At 37.3% G+C, this 13,305-nt stretch overlaps 1 protein-coding gene across 1 annotated transcript in view; it reads right to left on the bottom strand.

The window, feature by feature from the left end:
* Nucleotides 1-13,305, bottom strand: part of AGBL4 (AGBL carboxypeptidase 4) — a 1,470,506-nt gene that overhangs the window by 798,150 nt on the left and 659,051 nt on the right. The window contains exon 4 of the mRNA XM_068961620.1: nucleotides 5,110-5,204. Coding sequence (XP_068817721.1) covers nucleotides 5,110-5,204 — 95 coding nt within the window. The remainder of the gene's footprint in view (nucleotides 1-5,109; nucleotides 5,205-13,305) is intronic.

Raw genomic sequence — 13,305 nt, 5'->3', positions numbered from 1 at the left:
TACCAAGCACAGTTAGACGCTCAATAAAGCTAGATGCTCAGTAAAAATGTGTTACATAAAAGCTACCTCTAAGATTAAGTCCAGTTTCCTCAATCTGCTACAATGGACAAGTCAATCAGAGAAGTTATTTCAGATTTACCAAAGGCCACAGAGCTTCATGTTACTCCCTGACTCTGTGCCCTCTCATCCACCCTTCCTATGCATGGAAAATTCAAGAAACAGTAGAGATGGAGTCCTGAGATCTCTGACTAATGTTACCAATCACAGGCTGTGAAAACATCTTAGGTTTAGTTTCTTCATAGGTGAGGATACAGATATTGGCTGTTTTTAAATGCTGGTTTCCAGCAACTTCCAGCACATAGAAATTTCAGCTTTTGACAATAGTAAAAAATATTAATCAGTTATGGTTGAAAAAATGTGATGCAATAGAGTCCTCAGTCATTCAGTCAGATCAGTTGCTCAGTCATGTCCAACTCTTTGTGACCCCCTCGAATGCAGTATGCCAGGCTTCCCTGTCCATCATCAACTTCTGGAACTTGCTCAAACTCATGTCCATCAAGTCAGTGATGCCATCCAAACATCTCATCTTCTGTCATCCCATTCTCCTTCTGCCTTCAATCTTTTCCAGCATCAGAGTTTTTTCCAGTGAGTCAGTTCTTTGTAGCAAGTGGCCAAAGGATTAGAGCTTCAGCATCAGTCCTTTCAATGAATATTCAAGACCGAACTCCTTTAGGATTGACTGGTTTGATCTTCTTGCAGTCCAAGGGTCTCTCAAGAGTCTTCTCCAATACCAGAATTCAAAAGCATCAATTCTTTGGCACTCAATTTTCGTTAAGGTCCAACTCCACAATCATACACAACTACTGGAAAAAAAAAAAAAAACCCATAGCTTTGACTAGACAGACTTTTATCGGCAAAGTGATGCCTCTGTTTTTTAATATACTGTCTAGATTGGTCATAGCTTTTCTTCCAAGGAGCAAATGTCTTTTAATTTCATGACTGCAGTCACCATCTGCACGATTTTGGAGCCCAAGAAAATAAAGACTGTCATTGCTTCCATTGTTTCCCTATCAACTTGCCATGAAGTGATGGGATCAGATGCCATGATCTTTGGTTTTTGACTGTTGAGTTTTAAGCCAGCTTTTTCACTCTCCTCTTTCACTTTCATTAAGAGGCTCTTTAGCTCCTCTTCAGTTTCTGCCATAAGGGTGGTGTCATCTGCATATCTGAGGTTATTGTTATTTCTTCCAGCAATCTTGATTCCAGTTGGTGGCTCATCCAGCCTGGCATTTCTCATGATGTCCTCTGCATATAACTAAAATAAGCAGAGTGACAATATACAGCCTTGACGTACTCCTTTCCCAATTAGGAACCAGTCTGTTGTTCCATGTCTGGTTCTAACTTTTGCTTCTTGACCTGCATACAGATTTCTCAGGAGCAAGGTAAGCCAGCAGCTTCCAGCAGCTTCCAGTCTTGTGTTCCTGTCTCTTGAACAATTTTCCACAGTTTGTTCTGATATACACAGTCAAAGCATTTGGCATAGTCAATGAAGCAGAAGTAGATGTTTTTCTAAAGCTCTCTTGATTTTTTAATGATCCTACAGATATTGGCAATTTGATCGCTTGTTCCTCTGCCTTTTCTAAATCCAGCTTGAACATCTGGAAGTTCTCAGTTCACATACTGTTGAATTCATATACTGTTCACATAGCATGGAGAATTGTGAGCATTAGTATGCTAGTGTGTGAGATTAGTGCAATTGTTCAGTAGTTTGAACATTTTTTGGCATTGCTTTTCTTTGGGATTGAAATGAAAGCTGACCTTTTCTAGTCCTGTGGCCGCTGCTGAGTTTTCCATATTTGCTGGCATTTGAGTGCAGCACTTTCATAGCATCATCTTTTAGGATTTGAAATAGCTCAGCTGGAATTCTATCACCTCCACTAACAACCAACAATCCTTAGAAGTCCAATATGTAAACAGAATTAGAATGAACTAAAATAGGCAGAAAACTTCTAAGTCTTTCAGCTTCTCCATTTTCCTGCTAGTTATGCTGATTTTTAAGTCCTCAAGGGCTTTGAGAGGTCATATGTTTATCTGCATAATGGCTTTTTAGTTGCTTCTTTTGCTCATTTGCTTTCCACAGTTAATTGATTAGCAGATTCATGCTACGTCCTGAAGGTATCTTTGCTTAGAATCAATTACAGACCCCTGTGCCAGGTGAAGAGGAAAGCTTATTTCACCTTGAAAATGTGAAGAAAGTTTGTTTTCCCAATTTGGTATATATTTCATCCAGAAAATTTAGGGTTTCTAATGTTTGTCATGAAGTAAGGGTATTTCCAAGGCCTGCTTATAATATTAAATTACATAACGCCCATAGGGGCTTCCCAGGTGGTGCTAGTGGTAAAGAATCTGCCTGCCAATGCCAGAGACATAACAGACAGGTTCAACTCCTGGGTCTGGAAGATCCCTTGGAGGAGGGCATGGCAACCCACTCCAGTATTCTTCCTTGAGAGTCTCATGAACCAAGAAGCCTGGTGGACTACAGTCAATAAGGTCACAAAGAGTTGGACACAACTTTAGCGAGTTAGCATGCACAGTGCCCATAGGGACTTCCTAGGTGACTCATTGGTAAAGAATCTGCCTGCTAAGCAGGAGATACAGGTTCAATCCTCAGGTCAAGAAGATTCCCTGGAGGACGGCATGACAACCCACTCAAGTATTCTTGCCTGGAGAATTCCATGGACAGAGGTGCCTGGTGGGCTACAAACTCCACAGGACCAGTAAAATCTAATAATCTGAGAGCCAAACAGCCACACACATTTCTTTATGTTACTCTGGGAACATTTAGGATGATGATTACTGGAAAATAGGTTCTGGTACCAGTAATAAACACAAGGAGCAGAAGAAAGTCCTAGGCAGAAAGCACCAAAGGGACAGAAAGGGTCTTCAGAACAAAGCAGTAGAAAGAAGGGTAATAATCATGGCCTAGAGAGATCAGTTAATAAAATTCTAATGTGAAATTTCCCTTTTGGAACAGATTGTTTTCTATCATATTCATACAGTATATTCCCAGTATCTATATCTATAGCACATGGCACATTAAGGTGTTCAATAAAGTCCTATTAGCTAAATAAATCTCCAAACATCTTGCTTGAAGAAAGGATAGTGTGAAAGAAGATGAACAGCTTCCCATTCAATGTCTGGGAATAGAAAAGTTAAAATCTCTCTGAGAGATTAAACATGTCAACAACTGACTTATTCTGGTACCTTGGACCTTATTGGCTTCAACTACAACAAACTTGGTTCTGAAACTTTAAACCTCTTTAGACCGTTAGAGAAGTACAGTGACCACGTAGCGGGTTCTGCTCAGAGTCTGCCAACACTGGATGAGATGCTGACTTAATTCTAAGACATTAAAATATAAATATAGAGTCATTAATATTTCAAAATCTTGTCAAGAGCCCTAAAAGAGAGGACCCAAATGGTAGTGCATGGGAAACAAAACAAAATGAAATAATTAAGGCAGAAGGGTTTTCAAAAGCAATAAAAAGACTCCAGAACTGAATACTTGAGGAAACCAAATGGTTCTTATTGCTGCTATGTAAGATCTTAACACAGCCTCATAAAAGAAGTACGATGTTATTTTGAGGTCCCTGTGAGCAGAACAACAGTGATATGCTTTGTTGACAAGATTTGAAGCACACATCTACATATATACCTATTAACAGAAAGAAGTGTTTTGCTATTATCCACTCAGGCTGAATTCAGAAACTCACAGCAAAGATCTGCCTCCTGTTCAGATCCCAATGTTGAAAGGAAACTGAGAAACAGCAGTATAGTTAATTTTACTTAGTAAAGTTAAAAAAAAAAAAAAAAAGGCCCAGGAAGATATTTTTACCTTTAATAAACAGTTTTGATTATCATCATCAAATGCCTACACTTTTACAAACCTGAGTTTCTCAGCCCAGCATTTATAGAAAATTGCCAAGTATCATTTCTAGATAAAAGCACAATTCAATATTTATGAATAGCTAGATTTCTATAAATATAGACATTTGGAGATGATCTTCTCACTAGTCATTAAAATTTGAACAGGGATCAAAGCTAGAATAATATTAACAATTCCTTGCATTTGTAGAGTATTCTACAAAATACTATTAATAACAGATGACATTTATTGAGTACTTCGCAAGTGCCAGGCACTTTACATGTAAATTCTCATCATGAATTCAGTTCAGCTCTACAAGCATTCACTTAACACCTACTGTGTGATAGGTGAATAACACTTGGTTTCTCGCTTTAAAAACTCTCATTTTGGTGCGCTCAATCAATGTTGAATGAATAAATGGATGAACAAAGTAATCAGTTTGAATGGCAGTAGGGGATAATAACAATAACACAGGCTCTTCCCCTTAGTATTTATGGTCATGAGAAAGTACTTAACCTATCCTAGCCCCAGTGTCTTCATCTGTAATATACGGATCTTTAAAATAATCTCCCTTGCTGGTTGTGAGAATAGTAACATCAAATATAAAACATCTGACAAAGAACAGATTTTCTCAGTAAGTGGCAATAGTTATTATTAATATTATTATCATCATTACTATTATTAAGTAATACTATCCAACTGTCCTCAGCTACACTATAGCAATGGGACAAATAGAACTTTAGAATCCAGAAATATTCACACCATATCTATACAAAGAAACCACAACAAACAAGCAAAACAAGGGAACTCTACAAAACTGTAGCCCCCAATATCCTCCTGGGTTAATGTACAATATCTCTGCCCAGGTTAGAAAAGAAAAAACAAAAACAGAGTCAGCTTTATGCTTCCAAAGATGTCATGATAAAATCCAAATAAGACAGGAAGTTTATCTTATCAAATAACAGACTGTACATTTCCTCATAAGAGAATGCTAGTAATTCCAAACATAGAGCCATGTTTTTTTTTTTTTTTTTTTCCAACATTCTCAAAGAGCAGTGCCTAGAGCCCAGACAATGAACATGCAGAAACTCACTGAACTCTTCTTAGGGCCAGTAGAGCAGATAAATTGGAGCCCTGAGTCATATTCTCCAGTCAAAAGGAGATCCATTCTGTGGGTCACTTACCATTTTGGTCTGCTGGTAGATTTCACCATAGGGGCCATCCCATCTCTATAAAGACTTTTAGTTTTGCTGAAGTTAACAATGTTGAAAATGACTCTCTGAGAAAGAAAGGGGAAAAGTTTATCAGAAGACCGTGCTATTCAGGTTGCCCCTTTCTGATAATTAGAACTGGAAATAAAAAGCAGGGTTAAGGGAAACCACATGGACTAGCTACCAACCATAGTGAGAATAAATGATATTCATAGAAATTCAGTGTTCCTGCTAGCTTCACATAGTAATCAAGAACACAGACTCTGGAATCTGGAAGACTTAGTTTTAATCCCACTCTACCACTCAGTCTGTGACCTTGCCAAGCTACTAAATCTTTCTTTGCCTCAGTTTCCTAATCTGAAAAATTGTGATGATAATGGTACCTAGGGTTACTGATGAGAAATGATTTAATGTACAGTGCTTGGAAGTTCGCTTGGTACATAGTGAATGCTATATAAGTTTTAGTTATTTTATTCATTGTGCCTTCTCTCTAGGCTCACCTAGAATTTCTGGGGAAATGAATAATATCATTATAATAACAGTGGTGCATTTGAAGTTCAACAAAACTAAAGATAATAACTTAGAGAAAAATTGAATTTAAAAACTTCTGTAGCTGCTCAGCACCCCTTTAACTACAACTACAGAATGTATGTTTCCTCCCTTTTTGTTATCTTCTGCTAGGGGCCAGGACTACTGGGCTCAATCCTGATCTTCGTATCAGTTTATAGGAGCACAGACACACAGGTGAGTTCCTTCCCTCCCTGGGTCTCACCTTTACAATGGGGGCGTGGAATGCTTTAGATGACTAAAACCCTTCCAGAGGTCTAATAGACTTAAAAGAAATCAAGTCTTTGTTTTAATAAACCACTTTATCACAAGTGAGGAAGACAGATGGGGAAAGAAAAGAGAATTGGGGTTAAAAGACATTTAATGACCACTGAAATAGTCCAAAGGAAAAAGGATGAGGATCAGGGCAAGAGCAGCCTGAATAGTTAGAGAAAATGAAAGACTTTCAAGAGGTTACCATAGGCTGGCCTTTCTGTCTAAAGGCAGTGAAAAACAGAAGCATCAAAATTCATGTATTAATTCACTGAATAAATATTTATTGTGTGAGGTATTAATGTCAAGTGCCAGAAATTGTATACACTTAATTTTTTTTAATATTCTCTTACAATTATATTAAAATATAAACATCTCCATTTTACAGATGTGGAAACTGAGGTTCAGTGATGTTAATTAACCTGTCTTAAGTTGTGCAATTAACAGATGGAGAACTGATATCTAAACTCAAGGAATAAAAGAGTTAAGACAGCCAAGATCTCTAAGTTATTTGTTAAGGTTCCAATTTCATAACACCAATCAAGTCTGTTTTCCAAAATAAGGGCAAAAATAAATATAAATATAGTGGGCAATTTTTGAAGCCTTTAAAACTTGTTTTCCTTTAAAAATAAAATAGAACCATTTCCTCTGGATTCATATTTGGGACTACCATAAAATGCTTTGTTCTATGAAATAAGGTCTTAGGAATAACTCATGTTTTCCTTTCTCCTCAGAGACCTAGCCATTGACCTCTCTCTAGGCATTTCAGTTTCCGACCTCTTTTCTGTCATTACGTTAAGTCATCAAGAATGTCCAAAGCTATTCCATTATTAATAAACCAGACCTGCCTGTTGTCAGTTCAATTATTTCTCCTAGGGTCTTGGCTACTGTTTGATTTTAAAAAATCACTATCAAGGGGGACAAATGGCCTTTGAACCTCACAGTGCTTAATCCCCCTTTTTTCTTCTGAAATTCCAGATGTCAGATCCATTTCCAATGAATCTGGGAGCAATGATGTACTTTTAGGATCTAGACTAATGCTAAATGCAAGAGGAGATCTAATACAGAAAGAATGTGTATATGTGAAGTTGGAATAAAAAATGAAAAAGTAGAATATTTATTGATCATTCATATCCTACTACTTGCCAAAAACTTTTCCCCAGATATATAAAATACACTATATTATTTAGCTTCTGTATTCATAAAGTTGTTCATTTTAGACTAACTTTAGACATGAGGAAATTGAATCTAATAATAGGTAACTACACCCCCACTCCCAGATCCCAGAACTATTAATTGGTAGAACTGGAACTTAAATCCTAAGGGTCTAGACAATAAATATACTTTCTCTATGATACCAAATGCAAAAAGGAAACAATCTTTCTTTCTTTCTTTTGGCTGCATATCTTGTAGGATCTTAGTTTCCCAACCAGGAATCCAACTCAGGTCCCGGCAATGAAAATGCCAAGTCCTAACCACTGGACCACCAGGGAATTCGTGAACACATTATTTTATGATTCTTCACCCATGCATTTTTTTAATTTATTTTTTTAAACATTTTCATTTTGCATTGGTGTATAGTTGATTAACAAATAATGCCATGATAGTTTCGGGTGAATAGCAAAGGAACTCAGCCATACATATACATGCATCCATTTCTACCCAAACTCCCCTCCCATTTAGGCTGCCACACAACATTGAGCAGAGTTCACTACAATATACAGTAGGTCAGCAGTGTGTATATGTCCACCCCAAACTCCGTAACTATCCCTTCCCTCATTCTTTCCCTTGGCAACCATAAAATCGTTCTTTAAGTCTGTGAGTCATTTTCTGTTTTCTAAGTTTATCATTTCTTTTTAGATCCCACATAAAAGGGATGTCATAGAGTATTTCTCCTTCCTTATCTGACTTACTTCACTCAGTATGACACTCTCTAAGTCCATCCATGTTGCTGCAAATGGCATTATTTTGTTCTTTTTAATGGCTGGGTAATATCACTGTATATATGTATCACATCTTCTTTAGCCTTTCCTCTGTCGATGGACATTTAGGTGGCTTCCATGTCTTTGCTCTTGCAAACAGTGGTGCAATGAACATTGGGATGCCTGTATCCTTTCATCCTGTTTTTCTCCAGATAAATGCCCAGGTGTGGGATTGTAAGGTCATATGGTAGCTCTATTTTGAGTTTTTAAGGAAAAAAAAAAAAAAAACTGTAGTAGTCACTGTACCAATTTACATTCCTACCAACAGTGTTGGAGGGTTCTCTTCTCATCACATCCTCTCCAGCCTTTATGGTTTGTGGATTTTTTAATCATAGCCATTCTGAGTGGTGTGAGATGGTATCTCATTGTAGTTTTGATTTCCATTTCTCTAATAATTAGTGATGTTGAATATCTTTTCATGTGTCTCTTGTCCATCTGTATATCTTCCTTGAAGAAATGTCTATTTAGGTAGGTGTTCTGCTTGTTCTGACTGAGATATTTGTTTTGATGCTGTTAAGCATCATAAGAAGTTTGTAAATTTTGTAGACTAATCTCTTGCCGGTCACACCATTTGCAAATATTTTCTCCCAATCTATGGTTGTCTTTCTGTTTTGTTTATTCTTTCCTTTAGGGTGAAAACTCTTCTGAGTTTAAGTAAGTCCCATTTGTTTACTTTAGTTTTTATTTACATTATTCTGGGAGATGGATCAAAAATTACTACAATTTATGTCAGAGAGTATTCTGCCCATGTTTTCCTCTAGGAGTTTTATGGTGTCCGGTCTCACAGTCTTTAATCAATTTTCAAATTATTTTTGTGTATTCTACCTGTGCATTTTTGAAAATGTTTTGTAGGTTATTTAGCAAGGCAGCATGTGGTTGTGAGAATCAAAGGTATTTGGAAGCAAGCAGTGCAGGAAATCTTGGCTTCTGTATTTTCTAGTTATTTGGCAGTTATTTACTCAAAATACATTGGATAAAACTACATCTATGAGGTAATGGTAACAGCAACAACTATAATAATAACTAACAATTTCTGAGACTTTCTATGCACCTAATTCTAACCTGTGCTTGCTAAGTCATGCTAAATCGCTTCAGTTATGTCTGACTCTGTGCGACCCTATGGACTGCCAGTCTCTGTTCATGGGGTTCTCCAGGCAAGAATACTGGAGTGGGTTGCCATGGCCTTTTCCAGGGGATCTTCCTGACCCAGAGATCGAATCCGCATCTCTTACATCTAATTGCATTGGCAGGTGGGTTCTTTACCACTAATGCCAAAATCACCTGGACAGTTTTTAAGTTACTAGAGATGCGTGGACCTCATCCTAAGCTTCCCTGGTGGCTCAGTTGGTAAAGAGTCTACTTGCAATGTGGGTGACCTGGGTTTGATCCCTGGGTTAGGAAAATCCCCTGGAGAAGGAAATGGCAACCCACTCCAGAATTCTTGCCTTTGAGAATTCCATGGACAGAGGAGACTGGTGAGCTTACAGGCCATGGGATCACAGAGTTGGACACAATTGAGTGACTAACTTTCACTTCCACTTTTCATCCTAAAGCTGATATCTGATGTATTAGCTCACTTGTTTTGAGAATAATGAATTTTTTGAGACAGGGACAATTTATTACTTCTTTAGGGTGAGGCAAGTGGTATCAAGAATAAGTAACTTAAAATTACATAGTAGTTTGTAGTAGAGTTAGAATTTGAACCAAGTCCATTGACTCAAGAGAATAAGATCTTGGACTTTCCAGATAGATATATCTGAGACTGAAACCTAGCTCCTCACTGGTTTTGTGAACTTGGGTAAGATAATTACTCATTTTTGATACTGTTTCAAAAATCAATCTGGAAGTGAGATGATAATACCATTCTAACAAAGTTGTTATAAGAATCTGTGAGATTATATAAGTAATCAACTGGCACATTACATCTAGATAAGAGTAAGAATTTGATATTTATTGAACTTCCTCCCTTATCTTCAACAAAACTAGATCTTTCAGTTTTTTACAGCTTCCTTCCTTCTCTCTTTCCTTCTTTTTTTCCCCCAATCCTTCCTTCCATTATTTCTCAATTATTTCTTTTTCTATATTAAAAAAATTAACCCAGGTCTTGTTTTAGTAATAGGATGCTGGAGAAGGCAATGGCACCCTACTCCAGTACTCTTGCCTGGAAAATCCCATGGACAGAGGAGCCTGGTAGGCTGCAGTCCATGGGGTCACTAAGACTCAGACACAACTGAGTGACTTCACTTTCACTTTTCACTTTCATGCATTGGAGAAGGAAATGGCAACCCACTCCAGTGTTCTTGCCTGGAGAATCTCAGGGACGGGGGAGCATGGTGGGCTGCCGTCTATGGGGTCACACAGAGTCGGACACAACTGAAGCGTCTTAGCAGCAGCAGCAGCAGCTCTAAATTGAAGCTTTATAAATGGTGACCTATAGCACGAACTCTCAAGGTAGTCTTGTGTGAGGCCTGGAGCTCTGCCCATCATGACTAAGGGGCTCATGGTCCTATGGAGGAATACAAGAACTCCACCCCAGGTATAAGCGAAGGAGTGGTGTAGTGTTGCTGACGGTGTAGTAAGGAGCCTGCATGCAGTCCCAGACAGTGGCTTTAATTCTTTTTCTTCCCATATAGTTAATACTTTGCCCAATCAAGAGTAAATTTTCCACTTATTGGTGTCCAAGCTGTCCCAAGGACTATTCTAAATAGGCCTGAATATTCTACAAATTATAGAGTCATAATTATTTTAAAACTTTTCATTACTTTTTTCTTGTTTAATAGCTAAGTCGTGCCCAACTTATTGCAATCCCATGGGCTACTGCCCACCAAACTCCTCTGTCCATGGAATTCTCCAGGCAAGAATACTGGAGTGGGTTGCCAGTCCCTTCTTCAGGAGATCCTCCCAAGTCAGGGATGGAATTCAAGTCTCCTGCATTGAAGGCAGATTCTTTACCACTCAGCTACCAAAAAAGCCTTAAATCAGTATAATATTGAAAGTTTGATTAGATTTTAACATCATTTGATTTTTATAAGAAATTTCAATATTGCAATTATAAGTGAAAAAAGGAGAACTATTAGATACTCTAATATAATTTCACATGGTTTGTATATTTGAATAGTTTAAAATTTTTTATCACTTTATTGTGGGAAGAGTTTCTTATTAATGTTAAGTCTTGATCAGGAATTTCATATATTCATTTCAGAAATCAAAACCTCATACAAAAATGGAAAGTTCAATGGACAAAAACTAAAGTATTTCAATTAAAAATTTGAAGATTAAAAAAATAGGATTTGATTTCTTCTATGTAGTTTTTTTGTTGTTTTATTTTAAAATTTTGGTTAATTTCTTTTTTTAATCAAGCTTTATATGGTCATTCTATAAACATTCCCAGGTATTACAACATTCTGCATAGGTATCATATTCCCTATATGTTTAAATGTTATTTTCTCTGTGTGCATGAAAGTGAAAACAGTTGGAGAATACAGCTCTGGATAACCTTCCACAAACTGCCAGAAACTATAGGATATTTAAGAACATTATATACATGAAGAGCTCCTAATAAATAAAAAGAAATCCACAGATGCTGGAAAAATAGATGTACAGAAGGCAGATTACTGGTCTTGGTATCTAAGAACTTAGATTTTTTTAAATCTATGCAAGAATAGTAAAAGAGGCTCTGAATCTGTTTGAGGAAGGCTATCTGACATGAGTGAAAGTGAAAGTGAAGTCACTCAGTCGTGTCTGACTCTTTGCGACCCCATGGACTGTAGCCTGCCAAACTCCTCCACCCATGGGATTTTCCAGACAAGAATACTGGAGTGGGTCGCCACTAGTCTCCTGCACGGCAGGCAGACTCTACTGTCTGAGCCAGCAGGGAAGCCTTCATGAGATGGGAAGCATCTGACATGAGATGCTTTCATAAATATAGGACCCTCAAAATGATATAATATTAGTGGAATTATGATCTAGAAAGAAATCATTCACTAACAATGGGAGATGACAGAGATACATGTGTATCTATTCCTAGATCTTGGGGTAGGAAATAATTTTAAAACATGGGCCAGAACACTTTTAGGTTTCAGTTTGAATTTACACCACCTGCTTAAGAATTGGGGCTTCCCTGGTGACTGGATTCAGTGGTAAAATATCCACCTGCCAAGCAGGAGATGCAGGAGTCACAAGTTTGATCCTTGAATCAGAAAGATCCCCTGGAGAAGGAAATAGCAACCCACTCCAGTATTCTTGCCTGAAAAATCCCATGGACAGAGGAACCTGAAGGCTACAGTCCAGTGGTGTTGCAAAGAGTCCAGCACAACTGAGCATGTATGCACGCTTAAGAATCCAGGCCAAACATTTACAATAAATTTTGTTACAGGGCTTCCCTGATAGTTCAGTTGGTAAAGAATACACCTGCAATGCAGGAGACCCCGATTGGATTCCTGGGTCAGGAAGATCCCCTGAAGAAGGGAAAGGCTACCCAGTGCAATATTCTGGCCTGGAGAATTCCATGGACTGTATAGTTCATGGGGTTACAAAGAGTCGGACAGGACAAAGCAACCTTCACTTTCACTTCATTACAGGAATATATCCCTGGAGCACCTGGTTCAAGCAATAAAAGAATACTTTTGATTTGAGTGCACACATTTTCAGCCTAGGCACACAGAATTTCCATAATGAAGCCCTAAAGAGGTCAACCTTTCACATACATGTATAAAACATAAAAGAAAACAATCCACACTAAAAGTGAGAATCAGTCAGAGAAATAGACAACTGAATTAGACAACAAAGAGCATCAGTCATAAAACTATCTGGTGAACTATAGAGAAAGTACTTTTTAAGTGATCAAAAAAAATAAAAGAATGTTTAAATACATGAGAACAGAACAAAACACAGTAAGTTTTTTTTTAATGCCAGAAATAGTCTATAAAAAATTATAAAGTGTTTTTAGAAATTATAAAAGATAAAAAATTCAGTAGACAGGTTAAGATGCAGAATGGATAAAATTCTCAAAATTCAACAGTGAGAATTCAACAGTGAGAAAATGTGAAAAGAGACACAGAAGGAATAAATAAAAATATGTATCTGATAAGAGTTCTAAGAAGAGAGACAAGAGAAACTGGGAGAGGAAAAATCCACAGAGAAAAGACTGAATATATTCAAGAACTGATGAAAGACAGGAATATTCAGATTTAGGAATCACCAGTCCATCCAAAGTAAGATGTTTTAAAATCTAGATATAGACACATCATAGTGAAACTATTGAATACAAAACACCAAAAATGAAGAGCATGTTTCCAAAACTAATAAAAGAAAATAAAAATTATGTACAAAGGAACAGAAGTTAAACTTAAGGAAATTTAATACCAGC

The sequence above is a fragment of the Capricornis sumatraensis genome, chromosome 2, assembly GCF_032405125.1.
Source record: "Capricornis sumatraensis isolate serow.1 chromosome 2, serow.2, whole genome shotgun sequence".
Taxonomy (NCBI): Eukaryota; Metazoa; Chordata; class Mammalia; order Artiodactyla; family Bovidae; genus Capricornis; species Capricornis sumatraensis.
The sequence above is the reverse complement of the archived record's forward strand: the minus strand, read 5'-3'. Positions and strand labels throughout refer to the sequence as shown.